Consider the following 24113-nt stretch of genomic DNA (forward strand, 5'->3'; position numbering starts at 1 on the left):
TCTGCCCTGGCAACTATGCCAACACACAATAGCTGGTGGTGCATTGTGTATCATTGTAAATATTATGAGATTGAGGTGTATTATTATATTGTGTGAAATATTGAAAAGGTTTTTATTCGCAGTATTTTTTGTAGATCTATGGGTACTATGATGTATAATGATAAGTGAGCCAGAGCTAAGAACTTCAACATAGATTACTTAAAGCACATTGTAACTTCAACATAGACTACTGAAAGCACATTGTAACTTCAGCATAGACTACTGAAAGCACATTGTAACTTCAACATAGACTACTGAAAGCACATTGTAAGGTAAGCTAGCCTACTGTAAGTTGATGAGCTTCATCTTCTGAATGGCACTGCACAGCTTTTCATTACTAATTGGTATATATTTCACATTTCCATCATTTTCTGGCAGAAACTGGTAAATATTTTTCATGTCTGAAGCTAGAAGTTGCTCATAGCCCTTCCCATCATGCACAGATTTCAAATAACAAAACTACCCATTTATAGGTTGATCCCCAATTTTTTGCCTAAAAATTTGGTCTTGAAAGCTCATACTATACACTGGTATATACGTACTTTAGTTCTTGTCCTTGGAGCTGGCTGCTTGTGTGTTCCCACCACTAGCTAAACTATACAATGCCCAGCAAGCTGATGCATCACATGATTACTGAGTAGCCACTAGCAACTGAAGGGTAGAGCACTTTGATCATTTTTTCTTTCCCTACACCTCAAAGGTTTGGAATGCTATACCCTCTCATGTCTTTCCCAACAACTATGACCTAGCACATTTTAAAAGATGGGTTTTTCAGCCCCTTCAAAATTCATAAATACTTACCCTTTTGTCTTCTTGCTCTCTCTTATTAAACTCTATATTTCAGTATGGCTCGGCCTTGATGTTGGCTTTTGCTCGTGACTGGAGCCTCCAACATAAAAGAAAATCCTAATCCTTTGTAGTGAGCAAGTTCAGATATAATGCTTACATTTTCAAAGTAAATTTTATGTAGTTTTACTTGCATTGTGGTATGAACCATTTTCCAAAATGACACCCATCTACAGTATAATCATGTAACGTGGTAAAAATGAAAATTCACAAATATCAGTAAACCAAACATTTATTGTTCTTTTACTACAAATATAACTCGGACAAACTGGCAATGGAATGATTTGGAATGTTTGATCCAAAAGATGAAATGATAAGAAAAACTATTTCTCTTAAATTTCATTTAAAAAGATTAAATCAAATACTTCTTACATTTCTGTCAATAATTTTCTGCCATCCACCTACATAAATGCATGCAAGGTTAGCCTGTGTATGGATTGCATTGTTGCTGGTATGCCTTTTTTTTTTTCTTTTTCTTTTTCAAATGACAAGGATGAATAAAGAAGAGTAATGCCTCTGATAAAATGTTTACAAAAAACATGACCAAAACCATAAAAAGTGAGAAGATTAAGAAGGGAGACAGAGAGGAACAGAGCATGAATAGCAGTAGTATGAATGGTTTAGAAGTGTCTTTACATTTAAGAATAAATGAAATAGGATGCTTCAGTTCATAAACATATGTAAGTTAACATTTCACAAATCATAATATTTACTTTCATCACAAATTATTCCTTGTAAAGAATTCAACCAAAATGTTCCATAAAACATATCTACTTAATCCTCTACTATGCCAACCTTTGAAAATATCAAACCAACAGTCTTGTGTGTTCTGTGCACCTTTTTGGAAATATCTCAAAGAAAAATTACAAGGTTTTTTGATTCAAAGAAATAAGAATGACATTTGTCCACAGATTCTACAACATACATCCACCACCTGCAGTCAAACCACTTCAGCCCCTTAAACCAGCACACCACCAATGTAAGAGCGAGAGAAAACCACGAAGAGATGTCCTCGTGAATTCCTAACAGCCTTGACCTCTTTTACTTATAAAGGTAAGACATTTGTGAGTGGATTTTGGAAACACTGTTTCTCATACATTCCTGTTATTTCCACATCATTTATCATTACGTGAACATATACAGAGCAAGAGGGAAATTATGGTATATTTTTTTTAATTCTTTGACATCAAATTCACATCCATTTATCAGATATTACACAGTCAAAAAGCCTACAGTTCTTTTTAAAGGCCTCTATTTTCCTAGTTCCGTGTTATTTCCCTTTGTTTTTCTTAATTTTTCATATTTCGCTACTGCTTTACCATTCAAACACTTACTGACACAACCCTCATTATTTCCATGCACATTCCCACTATCAAAAGTTTCACAGCCAGTGTCATACTGAATATTTCTAGACAAATATTCCAGCACCAGTACAAAGCCTTCAGCACCAACAGATGAGGAATAATCAGTCATAAATATGTCTGGTGAAGACTTTGTATGAAGCAACCTCACTATGGAAATAATATACACAACTTGGATACTTTCTTGCATTCTTTCATACCTGGATGCATCAAATACAAATATTTTTATGTAAATGCAAAATATAATTGAAAATTCAAAAGTCAATGTCTATAAAAGTTTTTGTAAAAGATAAAGGTAAAGTAGACTCAGAAAATAAATAGCATATCTGACACCATCTATAAAAAGAGTATCTACAACATTTCACTTAAAATGTTCAATATTTTATCCATTTAAGTACCCTGAGAATTCACTGTGACATTTCATAAATCACTGAGTATATGGTTAACAGTACCCTAAACAGATGGTAATACCGAATCTAAATAAGACATACCAATATAATATTCTTGTTCTTCAAACTTTAAATTGTATCCAAGTGTCCTCAAATTAACCAACCCATATTTTTCAAGTTATGGAAAATAAATGACCCATCTCATGGAAATCTTTCATGTACAGAAAAATATTTATTGAAAAGTTTGTTTTTACAAACTAAATGTCTTTTTTACTCAAAATGATCTGTCTTTTCCATATACATAAAAGTTTGACCCATTCACAAAGAAATGGCATATATAATAACCAAATGAAGTATTAAGGCATTCAGTTAATAGACCTTGCTTTTCTGTTCAAAAAAAATGATGAGTACCTTATTTCCAGCAGCAATATACCATTATATAATCATTTTCATTTGAACCTTGCCTCAGAAAATTAAGTTCACAGGTTTCAGCTCTTGACAAATCTCATTCTCTGATATGAATGGCTAAAACTTATAATCTGTATTTGCATTTCCATAGCTACACTTAAATTTACGGTAAAGTAAGTCTCAAGTTAAAGAAGACTCGGTGATGCAATGTATAATTCACACATTTCTCTTTTGTATCCAGAAGCAACATCATTTCTGTTCATATATTTCTCATCAATGACCATGGGGATGCATAAATAAGTAACTGCAAATTCTTAATGCACTGTTATGTCATCAAAACAGAGAATGATAAATGCCAAAAACTCTCTAATGTGCAGTTGTGAACATAAGATCACTGAACTTCAGGTAATACAAAATCTTATTCTCAGAGGGCTTTTACAACAGATTCTCGCAGTTCTGAAATAACTGCTTTAGGATCTGCAGCATTTACAACAGCACTGCCAGATACAATCATATTTGCACCTGCCTGAAAAAGTATAGAAAAAAATCAATTAATGATTTATCACATATGCAAATGTTGTAGATTTTTTTAAAATAAATGCAAAACAACTAACACTAGAAGAGACAGGAGAGAACAGAAGTTGTGAGCAATTTTACATGAGACTGAGAAAAAAATCCTACCTTCCCTAAAAGGTTATCTAAATGGTATGTTCTCATTTTTCTAAGCATACATGATTAATTACTCAGTTTGTGTCAAAAGATTACTATTCTTATTATTCTGAAGGTGTAACAAAGAAGAATGCTAGTAAAGATGCAGTTATAAGGGGCATAAATTAAAAGAAAAAAAATCAAATAGGTAACGATTACACTCAAGAATCTTCCTGTCAGAAACATATCCTAACAATGCTCTGCTTCGGATGAGATTACCTAAGACATCACAAGCAATGATATTGGAAGTGATACCCATATCAGTCTTGGTCCCTCAGTAGGAAATATTTGAATGCCTCCATCTACAGTAAGAGTTTAAAGTAGGAGAAACCACTAACGAAAAGACAAGAATGAAATATTATTGCATGTGTTTGAATAGAGAAAACTTGAAGGAAGTGAAGTGTTTTAGATACATGGGATTGGATATGGCTGCAATGGGAGCCATGGAAGTGTAGGTGAATCTTTGAGGGGGGGGGGGGGGGTTGAGAGCAAAGGTTCTGGAAGCATTGAAGAATATAAAGAAAGAGAGGTTGCTATCTGAGAGGACAGAAATAGGTGTTTGAAGGTATGGCAATCCCAGCAATGCTGCATGGATACAAGACACGGATTATGGATGAGAATGTATAGAAGTGGGTGGATGTGTTGGAAATTAAATGTTTCAGGACAATATGTGGTGTGAGGAGGGTTGATCAAGTAAGTAACAAGAGGGTAAGAGAGAGGTGTGGTAAAGAGAAGAGTATGGTTGTGAGTGCCAAAGAGGGTGTTTTGAAATAATTTGGACATGAGAGAATGAGTGAGGAGAGGTTGACAAATAGAATATATGTGTCAGAGGTGGAGGGAACAAGAAGAGGGAGGTAAAAGTGGAGATGGAATGATGGATTGAAAAAGATTTTGAGTACTCAGGGCTTGAACATGCATGAAAATGAAAGGCATTAATCTGATAGAGTGAATTGGAGCAATGTGGCTCACGGAGTCTAAGTGCTGTTACTGGACTGAATCAAGGCGTATAAAGCAGCTGGAGGTATTCATGGGGAGGTCTGTGGGGCATAATTGTGGATAGGGGGCTGTGGCTTTGTTGCATTACACATGACAGCTAGAGAATGAACATGAGTGAATGCAGTCTTTCCTTAATGTACTCCTGGCACTAGCTGGCTGCTGCAAGAAAAGGCAAACAAGAATAAATGGAGGACAAAAAGGAAAAGTAAACAGTAAGTTAGATGGCCAAGGTCTGCAAAATACTGTATTTCCATAACTACTTTTTATCCATTTCAATATCAGAAAAAAGGTAAATTGTTAGAAGGAGTGAAAAGATTTACCAAGGATGTAAGGCATGTGTATGAGTAGGATGAGAGGAAAGTGATTGGTTCTGTTGTGGATGAGAGGGCTTGGCAAGTGAGTCAGTTATTATTCGCTGATGATACAGTACTTGTGGCTCAATCGGGTGAGAAACTGCAAAGGTTGGTGAGTGAGTTTGGTAAAGTGTGTGAAAGGAGAAAGTGAGAGTAAATGTGAATAAGAGCAAGGTTATCAGGTTCAGCAGGGTTGTGGGGCAAGTTAACTGGGAGGTAAGTTTAAATGGAGAAAAATTGAAGGAAGTGAAGTGTTTTAGACATCTGGGAGTGGACTTAGCAGTGGATGGAACCATGGAAGTAGAAGTGACTCATAGGGTGCAGGAGGGGGCAAAGAATGTGTGGAAGACAAGAACATTATCTTGGAGAGTAAAAATGGGTATGTTTGAAAGAATAGTGGTTCCAACAATGTTTTATGACTTCGAGGCATGGGCTATAGATAAGGTTGTGTGGAGGAGGGTTGATGTGCTGGAAATGAAATGTTTGAGGACAATATGTGGTGTGAGGTGGTTTGATTGAGTAAGTAATGAAAGGGCAAGAAGGATGGGTGGTAATAAAAAGAGTGTGGTTGAGAGAGCAGAAGAGGGTGTGTTGAAATGGTTTGGTGATCACATGGAGAGAATGAGTGAGGAAAAATTGACAAAGAGGATATATTCATTAGAGGTGAAGGGAACAATGAGAGGCAGGAGACCAAATTGGAGGTGGAAGGATGGAGTGATAAAGATTTTGAGCAATCGGGGCCTGAACATACAGGAGGATGAAAGGTATGAAAGGAATAGAGTGAATTGAAATGACGTGGTATACCTGGGTTGACATGCTTTCAATGGATTGAACCAGGGCATGTGAAGCATCTGGGGTAAACCATGGAAAGGTCTGTGGAGCCTGGATGTGAAAAGGGAACTGTGGTTTCGGTGCATTACACATGACAGCTAGAGACTGAGTGTGAAAGAATGTGGCCTTTTGTCTTTTCCAGGTGCTACCTCACTGAGGGGGGATGCTGTTTCCTGTGAAGCGGGGTGGTGACAGGAATGGATGAAGGCAGCAAGTATGAATATATACTTGTGTATATATGTATATGTCTATATGTATATGTATGTATATGTGCACGTATGGGAGTTCATGTATATTCATGTGTATATCAGTGGTTGGGCCATTCTTTGTATGTTTCCTTGCGCTACCTCGCTGATGTGGGAAACAGCGATTAAATATAATAATAAAAATAATCAGAAAAAAGAATCAAACAATCAAATCCTAACTGGTCCATCATTTACACATCAAAAAATAACAATTGGTCCATTACTAAGCCCCTGAGAGATCTCACTTATGACCCTCATCCAGACCTAAAATGCTTCCATGACATGACCTCTTTACTCTTTTATAAAATGATAGTTGTTTCTCTATTTCTACAGCCCTCCTCTGAACCACCTTGGAAAACTAACCATCAATTTTCTTTACAGTACAGTATCAACAACTATTTGAAAGTTCAAGAATAATATGAGCTGTAATCTAAACAAAATTTGTATTTTCATTTGTCTGAATAACAAATATATCCTTTCACTGTCAAAAAAGCCTAAAAATAATCCAGTTCTGTTCTGATGCTAGTTCTGCTTACTACAAACATGTTCCTCTTCCTAATCAACTTTAATTTAAAAGTATAATGTAAACAAGCTTTCCTCTTCATCACTTTGTTCATCACTTGCCCTACATATTGTATGTATCTTATAACTGATGGCACATTTGTGTGGCATCACACTAAGTTGATGCACATGCACTCTACTTGACGATCTATGAGTGACTAAGGTGTGTGATAAGTTTTGGAGCATAGACAAAAGACTGGCACTGACATCAATGTGTAAATGGTAGAATAAAAATCAGATAGGATTTCAGAGGGGATAAGAGCCATTAAGAAACCATATGAACAGCATGCTCTGATAGCATCTCATGAAATCTAGAGTAGGGAAATGGGTAACAGACACACTCAACTGTCGAATTTCCAAAAGACTTTAAAGTTCCTGCCTAACCCTCAACATGAACTACTTTGACAGGAATTTACCAGATCTTGTTTTATAGCCTTGAAAAAGCTATCTTAAAAGGATGTCTCCAGCTCAAGTAGGAATAAATTTTAGATAAGTATTTCTTCTTGCAGGAAAATGGAGGTGACTGAATCCATGTAGCACTGTCCCTGCCACAGTTGGGAGTAAAAGAAACTCTATTTGCTGACTCGCTACTCATACTTACCTTGGGGGAGTAAAAGAAACTCTATTTGCTGACTCGCTACTCATACTTACCTTGGAGGATTTGAGTTGAGAAACAATGATCTGCTTACAGTGGTAACTGATCTGCAGAATCTGGCTCTAGTAATCTTTTGAACAACCCCACAGGGAAAAAGAAATTCATATAAGAGCAAACACGAGAGCAGCTCTGATTATTCTCATCTCGCAATCAAAGAATGCAAAAGGGATTTCCCTGCAAGGGACTGGTAAGTGTTTGAAGACCAGAACCATGATTTTCCCAACAAGATATAGCTTAATTGAATGCTACTTAAGAAAGGGAAATGAATTACAAAGATTTGTAGGTACATCAAAAATGAAGTTTAAGAATGCTTCCCTGCATAAGTAAACAGATCTCAAATAGCAAAATGAATAAACACATCCAATCCCATTCGACTTGGCCACCTCTAGGGAAAGTCAATGAAGTTTATACTAAGGAAAGATTCATCCTTTTTTTTTATACTTGCTATTTTGAACTCTCATCAAAAGCTGTTTTAGTTAACACGGGTATTTCTGAAACATCATCAAAGAAAATGAGATCATTTGATAAAACCTTATGAGGGCTTGCTTAGAATCAATCTGAAAACTGCTCTAAGGAGAATGATGTGGGAACGAAAACTAAGATGAACTGCAACCAAGCTCCCTGAGTACTGATATATTCCTTAAAAAAGTCATCATGTAATATCTGGTTTTCTTAAAACCACAGCAAAGACTGACTGTCACAGCTTAAGAATAACAAGTAGAATTGGTATCAAACACAGATTCTGCAGATGCAACATTCTGACAAACCCTTCTGGTGCTAAAGATGTCAACCTACTGTTATGTAGCAATGTACTATTAACATCGATCCACAAATTTAGTTGTCCACCACAAGTTGAATTCATCATACAATGAAGGTTCTGTTAGCTGACCACAGATGACAACAAATGTTGATTTATTTGAGCTGCCTTAAGCATCAGTAACCTGCTAATGACCAAGGAAGGTGGTCAGGCACCTAATCTATGGACTAACAGCATCAATGGTACCCACTATTGTGCCAATAACTGTGCCCACAATGTTTATTTCTATTTGTTGTAGTACAGAGAAATTTATTTGAGGTAATGGGGTAAATCCAGTTGTTGTCACTAACAGGAATTAATTTTGTGGGTGGATATGTCTGTCTGACACAGCAAAAGGGTTGAAGCAAAATATCTGTACACAGAATTACTTTCCATGGGTCCCCCTGTATAAACTTAAGAGTACTAATCACCAGTCTGCTCATCTCCATTGAGAAAACATATAGAAGGCTTACCTCAGCACAAGCATCAATAGTCTTGGGCCCCACGCCTCCATCTACTTCTATGTCCATATCGGGAAACTTCTCTCGGAGAAACTTGACTTTTGACATCATATCAGTCATAAATTTCTGACCCCCAAAACCAGGTTCCACTGTCATCACTAGAATCATGTCTGCTAATTCAGCATAAGGCACCACTGATTCCACCGATGTGCCTGGTTTGATTCCTATGCCAACCTGTTGAAAATATAGGCAATTAGATGCTTAAAATATCTGTAGGAGAGAATTTGTGATGTCACCATGATTATTTAATTTGTTTATAGATGGGGTGGTGAGGGAGATAAATGCAAGTTTTGGAGAGAGGGGTGAGTATGCAGTCTGTTGGGTTGAGAGGGCCTGGGAAGTGAGTCAGTTGGTATAGCACTGGTGGATGATTCTAGTGAGAAACTGCAGAAGTAGGCGACTGAGTTTGGAATAGTGTGAGAAAGAAGAAAGTTGAGATTAGATGTGAATAAAAGCAAGGTTATTAGGTTTAGCAGGGTTGAGGGACAAGTTAGTTGGGATGTAAGTTTGAAAGGAGAAAAATTGGAGGAAGTGAAGTGTTTTAGATATCTGGGAGTGGACTTGGCAGTGAATGGAACCATGGGAGTGGAAGCGAGTCATAGGGTGGGGTGTGAGTGTGAAGGTTTTGGGAGTGCTGAAATGTGTGGAAGGAGAGAATGTTATCTGGGAGGGCAAAAATCATTGTTATGACTGAGCTGTGAGTTTAATTACAAGCAAAGGTGAAGTATCAGGGTGCATTCTGCCTAGGTGATACAAGTCAATTTAAATAACCTGTGACCTTACCTGCTAGAAAGATGTTGGATCTGTAATTTCTGGTATCTCTTAAAACACATGCATACTACAGTAATGTCTGTTTGATTTTAAGAGGCATGTTTCAGCTTGCTCTTGATGCTTACTGAAAAGTTCTTTGCTGAATCACATTCATAAAAAGCTGTTGCTAACTGAAAAAACTCAAATGCAACCTTAGTTAGGGTAGCTGGACATTATTTCGATGACTGTGGTGATGATTTATTTTCAGTTTTTTCTTCTGCTAGACAGTACTCTTGTTTAAAATTAATACTATTGAAGGCTAAAGTAATATAGTACCATAGAACATTAATATGGTTTCAAATATTTTTTCCAGTAAAATATCAAAAGGAAGCACTTATAACTAGCATGTTCTCATGTTTAGCATTATCTAAGAATAGCAGCTGCTGGACAATAAAGCTTTTCCTGTAATGATAAAGCATACTTTACAAATCAGCATGCTATACAAAAGATGACACCAGCTCATACCTTCATTCCTTCTTCTCTAATTTTGCGGGCTAAAGCAGGAGCATCATTTGTAGCCTCAATGTGAAATGTGTACTGGTCAGCTCCAGCATCAGACATTGGTGCAACCCACTGAAATAGGTGGAAATTGTATAAGTATAATAAGTATACACACACTTATAAAAAAAGGCCTACTTTACTTTGGGAAATCATTAAATTTATACAAACCTCTTAAACTCTTTTCTTACTCTATCCCCATTTCCATGGGATGGATCAAGAAAATAAAGCAACTTAGTTCACTCAAACACAAATCCTCAGTTCATGTTTATTGTGCCAAAGTAAATATATATGTATCTAAAGTACTGTACAAGCATTTTAAAATTTTCACTTTGCACAGTAAACTGATGCAATTAATAAGATCAATAATCTCCACTTACCTCACCTTTTGTGGCAAACAAATTATTTGCATGTGAACAAAAATAACTCCTTTGGTAATGTTTGATACATCTTTCTTCCCTTAAGCACCTAAGAAGTAGAGTTAAGCTTTAGAATTTTCCTCACTTTGTCTTTCCCACCACCTGTCACCTTTCCAACTTCAAAGAGTTAGGGTCAACAAACACCTGCAGAGCCCTAATATATTTCAGCCTGACTTTCTCTAACTATGTTTTTGCACCCAAGATGGCTCCTGACTGGAGTATTTTGCCTATGCCATGTTGTTCACTATATAAAAACATATAGGTGTATAGTATACACCCATCCAAACTGCTCTATGACTAACCTCCAAACAGAAGTAAAAAGCTTATCACTGCCTCATACTTAAGAAACTTCTACTCACAAATCCCACCATCCCCAACAAATATAACACTAGTGAAAAACATACATACTGAAATAACCCGACAAGCAGTAAACAACCAACCTCCCAACTCAATCTTAAACTCCAACCCACTAGACATTCAAGTGTTCAACAGTCACTCTCCCCAAATGAACTCAGGGTTGCACTCTCCCACTTATGCTCTGAACATCACCCAGCACTGCAATACTACAAACACAGTTTCAACATATCCCAGTACACTAAGTTTTTGTAAGTATTTCTCACACATTCTTTAACGTAAATATCTGATCCACATATCCTCTACCACTTCTGCTCCTGAATTGGATGCTTTGAACATGCCCTCACCCCTGAATCACTGCTCTCCCATACAACTTACCAGGTACATTCAACAAACTTACACCTCTGTAGTTTGAACGCTCACCTTTATCCCTGTTACCTTTAAACAGTGGCACTACACGTGCATTCTGCCAATTCTCAAGCACTTCACTCTAATCCATTCATACACTGAAAATAAGAACTAACCAATCAAGAATACAGGCACCCCCTTTCTGTTGAAATTCAACTACAATACCATTCACTTCAGCTGCATTACAACATTTTATTGTAACAAGGCTTTCACACCTCTTCTCTCTTCACCAAACCACTCTCTATTACTCTCTCACCTTGCATACCACCCCAACCCAGTTGCCCTACTTCTACCACCCTATCATCAAACACATTCACCATTACTTCAAAATACTCCATCTCCTCCCAGCTTCATCACTACCTGTTACCACTTCCCCCTTTGCTCCCTTCACCAATGTTCCCATTTGTTCTCTTGTTTTTCTTACAATATCAATCTCCTTCCTAAACATCTTATTCCCCTTAAAATTTACTGATACTCACTCATTCCAACTCTCATTTGCCCTCTTTTTGAAGCCTTGTACCTTCCTCTTAACCTTCCCCACTTTCTTTTATGAATTTCCCAATCATATACACTCCTTCCCTGTAAGAACTGCCCAAATGCAACTCTTTTCTCTTTCATTAGCAACTTTACTTCTTCCTCCCACCACTCACTACCCTTTCTAATCAGCCCACCTTTCACACCTCCACCTTTTGCTTTCCATATGCATCTCTCGCACGTGTCAGTACTACTTTCCTAAATACCTTTCATTCCTTTCTCACTCCCCTAGCTTCATTTATTCTCAATCTTTCCTGTTATTTCTTCACCCACATCTTTTTTCCAAGCTCACTTACTCTCACCACTCTCTTCTCACGGACAATGTTTTCTCTTTTCCAAAAACCCTTACAAATCTTTACCATTGCCTCCACACATCCCACTAGCTGCTCCTCTCTGAACATTCCCATTCAAGAGTCCCTATCAGTTAATATGCAATCCAATAATGCCAACTGACCATCTTTCAAAGTATGCCCCTCTTTTTAAGCTAAATATTCCAAATCACTAGTCCTTTTTTCGAAACAAAACTCCATAAGCTGTTCATCATTTCCATTAACTTTACTGAATACCACATGCTCCCAGATTTTACCTTCAACTACCACATTACTCACCTTCACAAACAAATCACTCATCACTGACACCCAGTCTCTTGTATCAAAACTGCTAACACACTCATTCAGCTGCTCCCAAAAAAATCTTGTCTCTTATGATCTTTCTTTCTTGTAGCCATGTGCATAAGCACTAATAGTAACCCATCTCTTGCCATCCACTTTCATTGTTACCCACATCATTGTAGAGCTCACTTCCTTATGCTCTTTCACTTATTCCCACAACTTCTGCAGCAATGCCATCCAGAGAAATATAGCAATAAATACAGAAGTTTATAGATTTCAAGCATTTATTCAACTCAAAATACACAGTTAAGGAATTACATAACTGGGGAGTCATAGTAGTAACTAGTTAATTAATCATAAAAGAGCTTAAGATCAAGGTGGGGCTAGATACTCCTATGCTTTGTATAAACACATGAATGAAGTCTATATACATAGTACAGGTACTGTCACAGAGCAAATTCTATGTTCAATATATTATCCATTTAGTGGTGATTTAGTGGTGTGAGGTGGTTTGATTAAGTAATGAAAGGGTTGGAGAGATGTGTGGTAATGAAAGGAGTGTGGTTGAGAGAGCAGAAGAGGGTGTATTGAAATGGCTTTGGTCACATGGAGAGAATGAGTGGGGAAAGACTGATAAAGATATATTTATCAGACGTGGAGGGGACAAGAAGTGGGAGACCAAACTGGAGGTGTAAGGATGAGTGAAAAAGATTTTGAGCGATCGGGGCCTGAACATACAGAAGGGTGAAAGGCGTGCAAGGAATAGAGTGAAATGGAATGATGTGGTTACCGGGGTTGACGTGCTGCCAATGGATTGAACCACGGCATGTGAGCATCTTGGATAAACCATGGAAAGTTTTGTAAGGCATGGATGTGAAAAGGGAGCTGTGGTTTCGGTGCATTACACATGACAGCGAGAGACTGAGCGTGAATGAATGTGGCCTTTGTCATCTTTTCCTAACGCTACCTCGCCTGCACACGGGGGAGGGGGTGCCATTTCATGTGTGGCACGGTAGCGATGGGAATGGATGAAGACAGCAAGTATGGATATGTAAATGTGTATATATGTGTTTGTATATGTATGTATATGTTGAAATGTATAGGTATGTATAAGTGTGTGTGTGGGTGTTTATGTATATGCATGTGTATGTGGGTGGATTGGGCCATTCTTTCATCTGTTTCCTTGTGCTACCTCACTGACATGGGAGACAGCAACTAAGTATAATAGATATAAATATATATATATATTCTCATTATCATTTTATTATACATAATTGCTGTTTCCCGCATCAGCGAGGTAGCACCATGAAACAGATGAAGAATGGCCCATCTACTCATATACACACACACACACACACACACACATATATATATATATATATATATATATATATATATATATATATATATATATATATATATATATATATATATGTAATATACATACATAAATAAGGCCACATTCATTCACACTCAAGTCTCTAGCTGTCATGTGTAAAGCATCGAAACCACAGCTCCCTATTCACAGTATTATACTTGACTGCCATTTCCCACATTAGCAAGGTAGCACCAGGAAACAGACAAAGGATGGCCCATCCACTCATATACACATTTTTTTTTTTTTTTTTTTATACTTTGTCGCTGTCTCCCGCGTTTGCGAGGTAGCGCAAGGAAACAGACGAAAGAAATGGCCCAACCCCCCCCATACACATGTACATACACACGTCCACACACGCAAATATACATACCCACACAGCCCTCCACGGCCCACCCCGGACGCTCCACATGCCCTGATTCAATCCACTGACAGCACGTCAACCCCTGTATACCACATCGCTCCAATTCACTCTATTCCTTGCCCTCCTTTCACCCTCCTGCATGTTCAGGCCCCGATCACACAAAATCCTTTTCACTCCATCTTTCCACCTCCAATTTGGTCTCCCTCTTCTCCTCGTTCCCTTCACCTCCGACACATATATCCTCTTGGTCAATCTTTCCTCACTCATTCTCTCCATGTGCCCAAACCATTTCAAAACACCCTCTTCTGCTCTCTCAACCACGCTCTTTTTATTTCCACACATCTCTCTTACCCTTACGTTACTTACTCGATCAAACCACCTCACACCACACATTGTCCTCAAACATCTCATTTCCAGCACATCCATCCTCCTGCGCACAACTCTATCCATAGCCCACGCCTCGCAACCATACAACATTGTTGGAACTACTATTCCTTCAAACATACCCATTTTTGCTTTCCGGGATAATGTTCTCGACTTCCACACATTTTTCAAGGCTCCCAAAATTTTCGCCCCCTCCCCCACCCTATGATCCACTTCCGCTTCCATGGTTCCATCCGCTGACAGATCCACTCCCATATATATACATATATACATATATACATATATATACATATATATACATAATGCCCATACACACACATATGCATACATATACATATCAACATATATACAGACATACGTATATATACACATGTACATATTCATACTCGCTTGGCTTCATCTGTTCGTTGCGCTACCCTGCCCTACAGGAAACAACATCACTATCACCTGCTTCAGCAAGGTACCACCAGGAAGACAGACAAAAAAGGCCACATTCGTTCACACTCAGTCTCTAGCTGTCATGTGTAATGCACCGAAATCACAGCTCCCTATCACATCCAGGGTCCACAGGACCTTTCCATGATTCACCCTAAACGTTTCACATGCCCAGGTTCAGTCTATCGACAGCACATTGACCCTGGTATACCACTTCATTACAAGTCATTCTATTTGTTGCATGTCTTTCACCCTCCTGTTTGTTCAGGCCTCAATTGCTCAAAATCTTCTTCACTCCATCCTTCCACCTCCAATTTGGTCTCCAGCTTCTTCTTGTTCCCTCCATCTCTGAAACATATATCCTCTTTGTCAATCTTTCCTCACTCATTCTCTCCATATGTCCAAAACATTTCAACACACCCTCTTCTCCTCTGTCAACCTCACTCTTTTTATTTCCACACATATCTTTTATCCTTTTATTACTTACCACCTCATACCACATTGTCCTCAAACATTTCATTTCCAACACATCCACCCTTCTCCGTACTACCCCATATATAGCCCATGCCTTGCAACTGTATAATATTGTTGGAACTACTATACCTTCAAACATGCCCATATTTGCTCTCTCAGATAACGTTCTCTCCTTCCACACATTCTACATCGCTCCCAGAACCTGTGCCCCCTCCCCCACCCTGTGACTCACTTCCGTTTCTGTGGTTCCACTCACTGCTAAGTCCACTCCCAGATATTTAAAACACTTCACTTCCTCCAATTTTTCTCAATTCAAACTTACATCCCAATAAACTTGTCCCTCAACCCTACTGAATCTAATAACCTTGATGTTATTCACATTTACTCTCAAATTTCTCCGTTCACACACTTTTCCATACCTAATCACCAACTTCTGCAGTTTCTCACTTGAATCAGCCACCATAGCTGTATCATTCTCTCTCTCTTTTTCTTTCTTTCTTTTCATATTTGATTGCCATTTCCTGCATTAGTGAGGCAGCAACTAAAACAGGCAAAGAAAGGCTGCATATGCTTACATCATCATGTCATGTATAATGCATCAAATCCTTAGTTCTCTGTCCACAACCACACCCCAAAGGCTTTTCCATTATTTACTCTATAAACACTTCACATGCCATGGTTCAGCCCACTAACAGCACATCTGACTGCCATAAACCACATCATTCCGATTCACTGTATACTGTGCAAACCTTTCACCCTCCTGCATGTTCGTGCCCAGATCACTTAAAATCTTTTTCACTCCATCCCTCCATCTCCAATTTGGTCTCACCATTCTCCTTGCTCCCTCTAAATCTGACAGATATATTGTTTTTGTCAACCAGTCCTCACTCATTCTCTCCTTAAGTCCAAAATGTTTGATGCACACCTTCTCCAGCTCACTCAACCACTCATTTTATTACCGTGCCCTTTCATTACTTATTCAATTAAACCACCTCACATCACATATTGTCCTAAAGATTTCATTTCAACACATCCATCCTCTTCCACACAGCATTATCTGTAACCCATGCCTCGCATCCATATGATATTGTTGGGACTACTATATCTTCAAACCACCATTTTTACCCTTCTAGATACTGATCTCTCTTTCTACAAAATCACCACGTGCTCTCAGAACCTTTGTCCCCTCACCCATCCAGTGACTCACTTTTGCTTCCATGGTTCCAATTGCTGCTATGTCCCCTCCCAGGTATCTAAAATACTTTCCTTGCTCCAAATTTTCTCCAATCCAAACTTGTACCCCAACTAACCTATCCCTCAACCCTACTAAACCTAATAACCTTGCTTTTATTCACATTTACTCTCAACTTCCTCCTTTCACACACACTTCTAAACTCAGTCACCAATTTCTGCTGTTTCTCACTTGAATCTGCCACCAGTGCTGTATCATCAGCAAACAATGACTGACTCATTTCCGAGGCCCTCTAATCCCCTTCAGACTGGGTACTTGTCCCTCTCTCCAATCCTCCCACATTTACCTCCCTCACCTCCCCATCCTTAAACAAATCAAAGAACATGGTGACATCACCTATTCCTCACCCACTCCCCTGACTTCATTTACTAAAATAACATTTGCTAAAAATAACATAAATCAAGGATCTATTATATTATTTACCTTCTCAGGTTCTGCTACCATCATATGCATATCAAAAAATGCTTCAGGAATCTTAGATCGAAGGCATTTAACAAGTGGATGCCCAAAGGTGAGATTTGGGACAAAATGGCCGTCCATCACATCCAGGTGAAGGTAATCAGCACCAGAATCCAACATCTGTCATCATTGGTAAAAACTGATTAATTCTTTCACTTCAGACAGTATAATTGTTATCCTAATTCAAAGTTCGGCATAAACAACCTTTATAAAACTAATTTTTGCTAAACAGGAATATTAAAACATAAATAATCAATTTTTTTTTAACTATGGGAAATACCAACTGTAGAACAAATCCTTAAGAACTGTACCTTGATGCAAGCTGCATGTAAATTTGACAAGTCAGCATTCAAGATTGAAGGGCCAATCTTACACACTGGATGTTTTTCTCGTTCTGCCATTGTTGAGCCTGAAAATATACAACTCCTTGGCGCTAATAAAAAATTAAAAACTATGCTCGATATGATATATTAGAAGGTACAAGGAAGAGAGTGAGACCACAGAAAGGGTGGACATATGGAGAGAGAACAGAAAGGGGTTAAGGGTATTTCAGAGGAGGATATTACAGGAACAAGATTGATTTCAATGGGAACATTTTGTACATGGCGATGGTGTGTGTGATGAGACTGATTTAGGCAAATGAACTGGCTCTTTGCTGGTAGACAATAAAAAGTAAATCTTACACAATCCTGAGGAACTGTAAGGCTCTGGATGACAAAGAGCCTGTGAGTTGTTGACATCACTGATTTGCCAAGCAAAAGCTTCAATGATTCAAGGATCAACCAAAAATGATGTGTGAAAGAGAATTTCCTTACCATTTCTATGTGGGTAAGAATTATCTTAATCAAATAAACCTTGAGGAATATCTCATGCTTGCAGGACATACCAAGGAGGAGAGAAATTAGCACAAGTAGCACAGATCCTTCCAGCACTGCAGACTGTGCAATATTGATTAGTGTCACCTGCCATTGTACATTTCCCAGCCACATCCCCAATGCACCAGCAGTAACCCTAAACATGAAAATACTGCAAATTTACATGCATGCATGAGGAATGTAGAACGATCAGTGAAATACAAATTATGAAATTTATGCTTGTATTAGCAGTTTATCTTTTGTAACTTTTTTATAATTTTGTTTTGTGATCTCCATTCCGATGATATGAAGTAATTTTTTAGTTCTTTACACTGTACCAACAGAAAAATTTAATGTGATGTATTTATCACTTCAGCTACTAGATAAAGTTTTTAAAGGTACCAATGATTGCTGCCAAACTATCTAAAGTGGCATTGTTGCATTCATTTAGCAGTCACTCTGTAAAATTCTCAAAATACTCACTGAAAAGAGAAATGCTGCTATGATAATAGAACAGGTCATCTACCTATACCCTTACAGGTGTACTTCCCAATTTTTGCATTTCATTTGTTCTCTCTGAATTCCTGTACTTAAGAAATATTTTTTTGTGTTTAAGGAGAACCCACGATTCAGTGTGCATGAGATTTGAGAAATGGGTGACTGTGACCCAAAATGGCATGCAGTATGATTTTACATGTCTCATTCACACAGACCAACAAAGACCAAAATTTTTCCATAATCTCTGAACAGACATTGGTAGGAATCAGGTCACTGCAAGATAACAAAATCACAATATGCTGAAACCCCATATATTAAGGACTGACCTATTCAGATTTGAAAGTCAAATGGATTTGCAGCAGGTTTTTGGTGTTCTATGTTAGAAAGCTACTGCCCTTTTCTCTGTTATGCTTACTTTCACTCTTATTTTGTGAATAAGAGAACTTTTTAGGTTGATTCTTAAAACAGCTAGTAATCTGCATCTCAGGGTCAAGTTTGCCTTTTTTTTTATATACTTCCTTGGCCTTACACCTCAATCTATCATACCCTTTGTACAGTGTCCGCAAAAAGCCTTGTCCGTCCCCCATATATTTTCAAGGGCAATACTTGGCTAAGGTTTATTGTAGGTACCGGTATATGATGCTCTCAGGGTGAAATCATCTCAAAGATCATTAGTGTGTGCTACCAACTTGCCACAGTGCGCCTCAGGCTATCGTGAGGGATTGATGTTCTTTCTTTACTCTTCTAGGCTGCCATTTCATTTTGGGAATTTCAGTTCTGGGCTGTATTCCTTTACCTGTGCTTTAAGATAGATGGCTCTTACCATTTTAAGGAAAAGTAAGCCCAAATTCTCCACTGAGAATAAAGAAATGTGGGTACATGGGAGATTTCTAGGTGCACCAGGTGCTCAGAACACACAATCAGGTGGCTGCCTCCTGCGACACCTCATCAGTGCCTCACCTCATTTAGGATATCAAGACCCCATAGAACCAAAACACGAACCTAAAATACTTTAGGTACCTTGCTAATTCCATACTTAGACATCCGTGCATGGTAATCAAGAACAAACGAAAGATTACAAAGTAGTAGCATATAAATGTCATATTGCTTTTGAAAATGTATTGGGAAGCAGATGAGGTTATTTTTATTTTATTCTAATTCAACCTAACTATATTTAGTACTTCTCGTACAAATCAGGTTTCCTTTCAACAGATTTCTGACCTTGTTCTGTTGCCCACTAAGGCCTTCATCTCTTGCTCATCATTTCCTTTTCTGGTATATATTTAGTGCATATCTGTTTCAAGGCATCTGTGAAGCAATCCCATTGTAACTCAACTTTCTTGTTTTCCTTCACCATCTCCCAGTTAAAATTCATTAGTGTCACTTATTTTCTGTATACTCCTTTCCAGAAATGGAGGCTGTTTCCTTTGCATTTTCACTGCTAAAAGCTGATGGTACTCACACACAGTCAGATAAGATCACATCTAAGGAATTAAATGTTTATTTTCTGTTTTAGTAAAGAAGTTGATGTTAACATGCTGATGCTTAACCAAGTGGCAGCTTACCTTCACAAGGAAGAAGCACCAGATCCCTTCAACCTGGACATGAGGCAGCAGAATGGTGTGAGAAGCAATGACCTTACCCATTTGAGAAGACAATGTGAAAAAACTATTAAAGAATGGATGAGACAGCTAATGAACTAACATAGCCACTCATGATATTGTTCATTTAGTCTCTCACAGAAGGGAAACTACACGAAGACTAGAGAAATGCAATATTTACAGCTATATACAGAAAAGAGATAAAAAACTAACCAGTATTTAAAAGACAATATAATTAATATCCCAGGTGTTGATAACAATCAAGAGATTGCTAGCATATCACATGGTTGAAGATGAACTAATAATGCAAAATCAACATGGGTTTATCCCTGGTAGATCACACCTTACAAACCATTTGGATGTACCTGAGAAATGGACAAAAATGAATGAGAAAAATGAACCATATGACATCATTTACCATTTACCTTTAACAAGACTTTAAAAAGTCCACAGACAGTGTAGCATACAAATGACTGTTCTATAAACCTGATAAACTTGGTATAATAGATGATGTACACAAGTGAACTTAGGTTTTTTTTAAATGATCTAGACAATGAGTATTGGCATGTGGGGTTAAGTCAAACTGGATAAAAATAGAAAGTGAAGCAGTTACTAGGCCAGTCCAGTTTACAGCTTTTATAAATACTCGACCAGTGTCTCTCCAGTCAGTCTGCAATATATTTGCTGATGATGCTACAAAAATCTTAAGCAGAACCAATGGAACTGCCATACTCCAGTATCACCTCACTCAGCTTATGGCTTTGTCTAATAAATGGTAAATGAAATTTAATATATGAAAATGCAAAATTATGCACTCTGGGTACAAAAATGAAAATATCTCAAAATTTTCTTGGGAAGGACCTAAAAATGGTACGCCAAGAAAAAGACCTAGGCATAATTGTGTCAAATAATCTTGAATAAAGTGAAGCAAGGAAACCAAATGGTAGGTGTGATGAGAGCCTCCTTTGACTACATGTGCCTGAAGACCCTCATAACATTATATAAAACTTGTGCGAAGCCCCAGATGGAGTGTGTTTTGTTTGATTCTGGTTCCCAAGTTGGAGAAAGGACTCTGATACCACAGAAAAAGTTTAAAGAAGAGCAACAAAAATAATCTGAACTAAGAAATGTTTTTTAAGAGAAAAACAACAGACTTGGATTAACAACACTTGAAGATGGAGAAATGATGGATGACCTAAGAGAAAGTTAAAATTATAATTAAGACAAAAGATAGAATGATTACAATATTCCATGAAAAACAGGAATTACTAAAGAGGACATGAATATAAAAGTATGAGGAAACAAAGCAGTAAAATCATGAGATGGTGTTTCTTTCTCAGATTGTAGTGTACCTGTGGAAGAAGCTACTGAGCAAGGTTGTAAACTCATCCACCATAAATCAGTTCAAGAAAAAATACAATAATTACAGTAATTCTTTTCATGCATGAAACAGAGACTAGTTTTGAGGTAAGCAACTATAGCAACAATAGATGCATATCAGTCTCGTATGGCAATATGTAACTAATGCCAAAGAATCTCATGTTCATTTTCCCCAATGATGCTGCCATTCTTATACTGCCATATTAGCTTTATTAATATAAACCAGATCAAGTATGTTAGTTGCATTTCAAGTGATATTCAAACTGGAGTATCTAAATACTGACAAAGAACAATGGGACGACATTGTACAGTGGTTAACATTACTGACTATGAAACAGCTTGGGCCAGCCCAGGTTAGGACCCACACCCATCACAAGTGTTCATGCTCCATTTGGAGTTGGTTTATAAATGGAAAGTTAGCTTAGATAGTAAAACTGCCGTTTCACACACCCACATCTTTAGAAGTTGAAATTATGTTTTTCCGATGGTTTTTGATGTGTTTTATATGAGCATGGCCTTCATTTTTACTGCAAATTACTACCTTTTGAGATACCCCGACCCTTTATCCAAAAATAATTGGGGTCCCCTTGTAAGAACCAGGGTTTTGGAAGGGATGAGAAATCATAAATAGTAGTAATTTGCAGTAGAAATGAAGGTTAGAATCATTCAAAAGATATCAGGAAAAAACCACATAAACAATTTCAACCAAAGCAGACTTAACCTATCCTAATAAACCTAACCTAACCTTCACTAAATATGCGAAATGGTAATAATACCATAGACTGAGCGTGTGTGTGTATGTGTGAGTGTATGTGTACATACATAAATGGAGTAAAGAAAGGATACGTAAATATAGAAGGCTAAGAGATGGGGCAACGCGACTGTAAAACTCTCTCCCCACAATACACAAATAATAATCACATATTTTGGGTGAATCCAAGAATCCCCATTCAAAACTTGCATAATTATATTTTTACATGTATAAAGTAACAATTAATGTCAACATCATTATTTAGAGAAAATTTCAGAGAAAACTCAAAGAAAGTATTTCAGAGCTTACTACTTCCCCAGATCATTCTTGAATGAAACTAAGCCCAGATGTACAATAAACTGAGCTAAAACACATCAAAGGCTGGATCTCTCTCTCTCTCTCTCTCTCTCTCTCTCTCTCTCTCTCTCTCTCTCTCTCTATTCATATATATAAAAAAACTAACTGGAACAGCAGCCTAGGTAACAGGACACCATCCTGGCCTCCTCTAGGACTCCTAGAATACCGTAGGAGTTACTGGGTCTTTCAACAGGTCACTGCCTCGACCACCACCACCACCACATAAAACTTTCTAGTTGGAAGTTAGCCTTGTGGGCTAACACCACGTGAAGCAGGTCGGTAACGCAAGCATCTACCACCTATTTTCTATTCTCCATTACGTTAATTACATTTCTCAAACTCATATATGTATATATCCTATTTCAAAAACTGAGTATATACTTCTAGAATAGGAAATTTACCAATGGGAAAACAAAGGGGGCCTTCAATTTAAATCTCTCTGTGGGATGTGGTTAAATCCCCCAGCTGGCTGGTGATCAGCTGTGTTTACTAAACAAAGGTCAGCTGGGCTGGGGTTCTCTCTGGCCCGGGCAACACCGGCCCTATGATTCTGCCAATTACAGATATTCAAACTTAATTATGCCTAATTTAATAAAATATATCATGATAACTCCAATTTCGTGTTAATTACAGTCCATCAGTTTATCTTCGAGTTTGGTTACATTGTTAATTATGTAAGGATAAAAGCTCATCTTGGGATTTCTGGCACGTATAGAGCATGGGATTGGGTTAGATCATATAATAGAAAATGTATATCAAATGCAATTTGACCAGCAGTAATCACTGTGAAGGTAGAACAAAATGGTGGATGGTAATTAGAGCTGAGACGCCAAGGGACAATCCAAGATATGAGATACAGAGGTTGAGAAAAAACACCAGCTGATTAGACAAAATTCTGGAGGAGAATATAGATTGTGGATAAGATCATGTAGTGAGATGATAGGATGATTAGGAAAGGCAAGTTAATGAATCAAGACGCAACTTAGTGTGTGAAAAAATGCAAGGGCAATACATAGATAACAGTGTAAATAGAGAAGGAAGATTTTGATATTGTACAGGGACAAAAAACTAAAGATGGTAGAATTATAATTGTTATTTGAAGTAGGTGTTTAACAGACGCGCAAATGAAATTAAGAAAAAAATTATTCCACAAAAATGTACATAGGGAAATTTGAGATAATTATGTGGTTAAAAAAAAAGGTGTGGTGGATTAATTATTGGGCATAAAAGTATTAATCAACTTGCATCTAAGTAAACTAGAAACTATACATAAGGATTCCATGCATGTAAAAGGAAATATTTGTGTGATTAACGTAAATAAAGTTCTGGTGTCCATTTCAATGAATGATGGAGTAAGAAATCGAAAAATAAAGAATATAAAAGATCTGTCATATAGATTTCATTGGACGTGTTGGCTTCATAGGTATAATGCAAAATAAGAATAATGGGCAGAATGTACTAGATTGGATGGATAATTATGAATTAATAATATCATATAAAGATCCAGATTATTACGGAGGAGCATAAATGTAGGAGAAACAATAGAGTACAATGAATTATGTTCTGGTAAATAGAATGTATAATGA

At 37.5% G+C, this 24113-nt stretch overlaps 1 protein-coding gene and 1 long non-coding RNA gene across 5 annotated transcripts; one reads left to right on the top strand and one right to left on the bottom strand.

The window, feature by feature from the left end:
* Positions 1–1099: 1099 nt before the first annotated feature.
* Positions 1100–23334, bottom strand: Rpe (ribulose-phosphate 3-epimerase). 4 transcript variants are annotated; one of them, XM_071663198.1, is made up of 6 exons: positions 23312–23334; positions 17398–17495; positions 17051–17206; positions 9985–10092; positions 8662–8883; positions 1100–3569 (listed from the first exon to the last, which is right to left on the bottom strand). In XM_071663198.1, exons 2-6 carry the CDS (start codon positions 17485–17487, stop codon positions 3468–3470), a joined length of 678 nt encoding a protein of 225 aa, XP_071519299.1. In that variant the 5' UTR covers positions 17488–17495; positions 23312–23334; the 3' UTR covers positions 1100–3467. The 4 variants fall into 4 exon arrangements, with proteins under 4 accessions (XP_071519299.1, XP_071519297.1, XP_071519296.1 ...); XM_071663196.1 differs by lacking the exon at positions 23312–23334 and adding an exon at positions 22929–23076; XM_071663195.1 differs by lacking the exon at positions 23312–23334 and adding an exon at positions 22634–22852.
* On the top strand, positions 1800–18338 carry LOC139749392 (uncharacterized). Its single transcript, XR_011712958.1, has 2 exons — positions 1800–1938; positions 17059–18338. It is a non-coding gene; the product is annotated as an uncharacterized lncRNA (long non-coding RNA).
* Positions 23335–24113: the final 779 nt, after the last annotated feature.

The sequence above is a fragment of the Panulirus ornatus genome, chromosome 7 (assembly GCF_036320965.1).
Source record: "Panulirus ornatus isolate Po-2019 chromosome 7, ASM3632096v1, whole genome shotgun sequence".
Classification (NCBI taxonomy): Eukaryota; Metazoa; Arthropoda; class Malacostraca; order Decapoda; family Palinuridae; genus Panulirus; species Panulirus ornatus.

What these genes read in the sequence shown, in the direction of transcription:
- Rpe (XM_071663195.1), bottom strand. Translation starts at nt 22,664, where the DNA reads ATGGTGTCCTGTTACCTAGGCTGCTGTTCCA. An exon ending in TGGTAGCAGAACCTGAGAAG is followed by an intron (nt 10,093 to 17,050) that starts GTAAATAATATA and finishes CACCTATTTCAG; the next exon opens with TGGGTTGCACCAATGTCTGA. An exon ending in CTATTGATGCTTGTGCTGAG is followed by an intron (nt 3,570 to 8,661) that starts GTAAGCCTTCTA and finishes ATACTTTTTCAG; the next exon opens with GCAGGTGCAAATATGATTGT.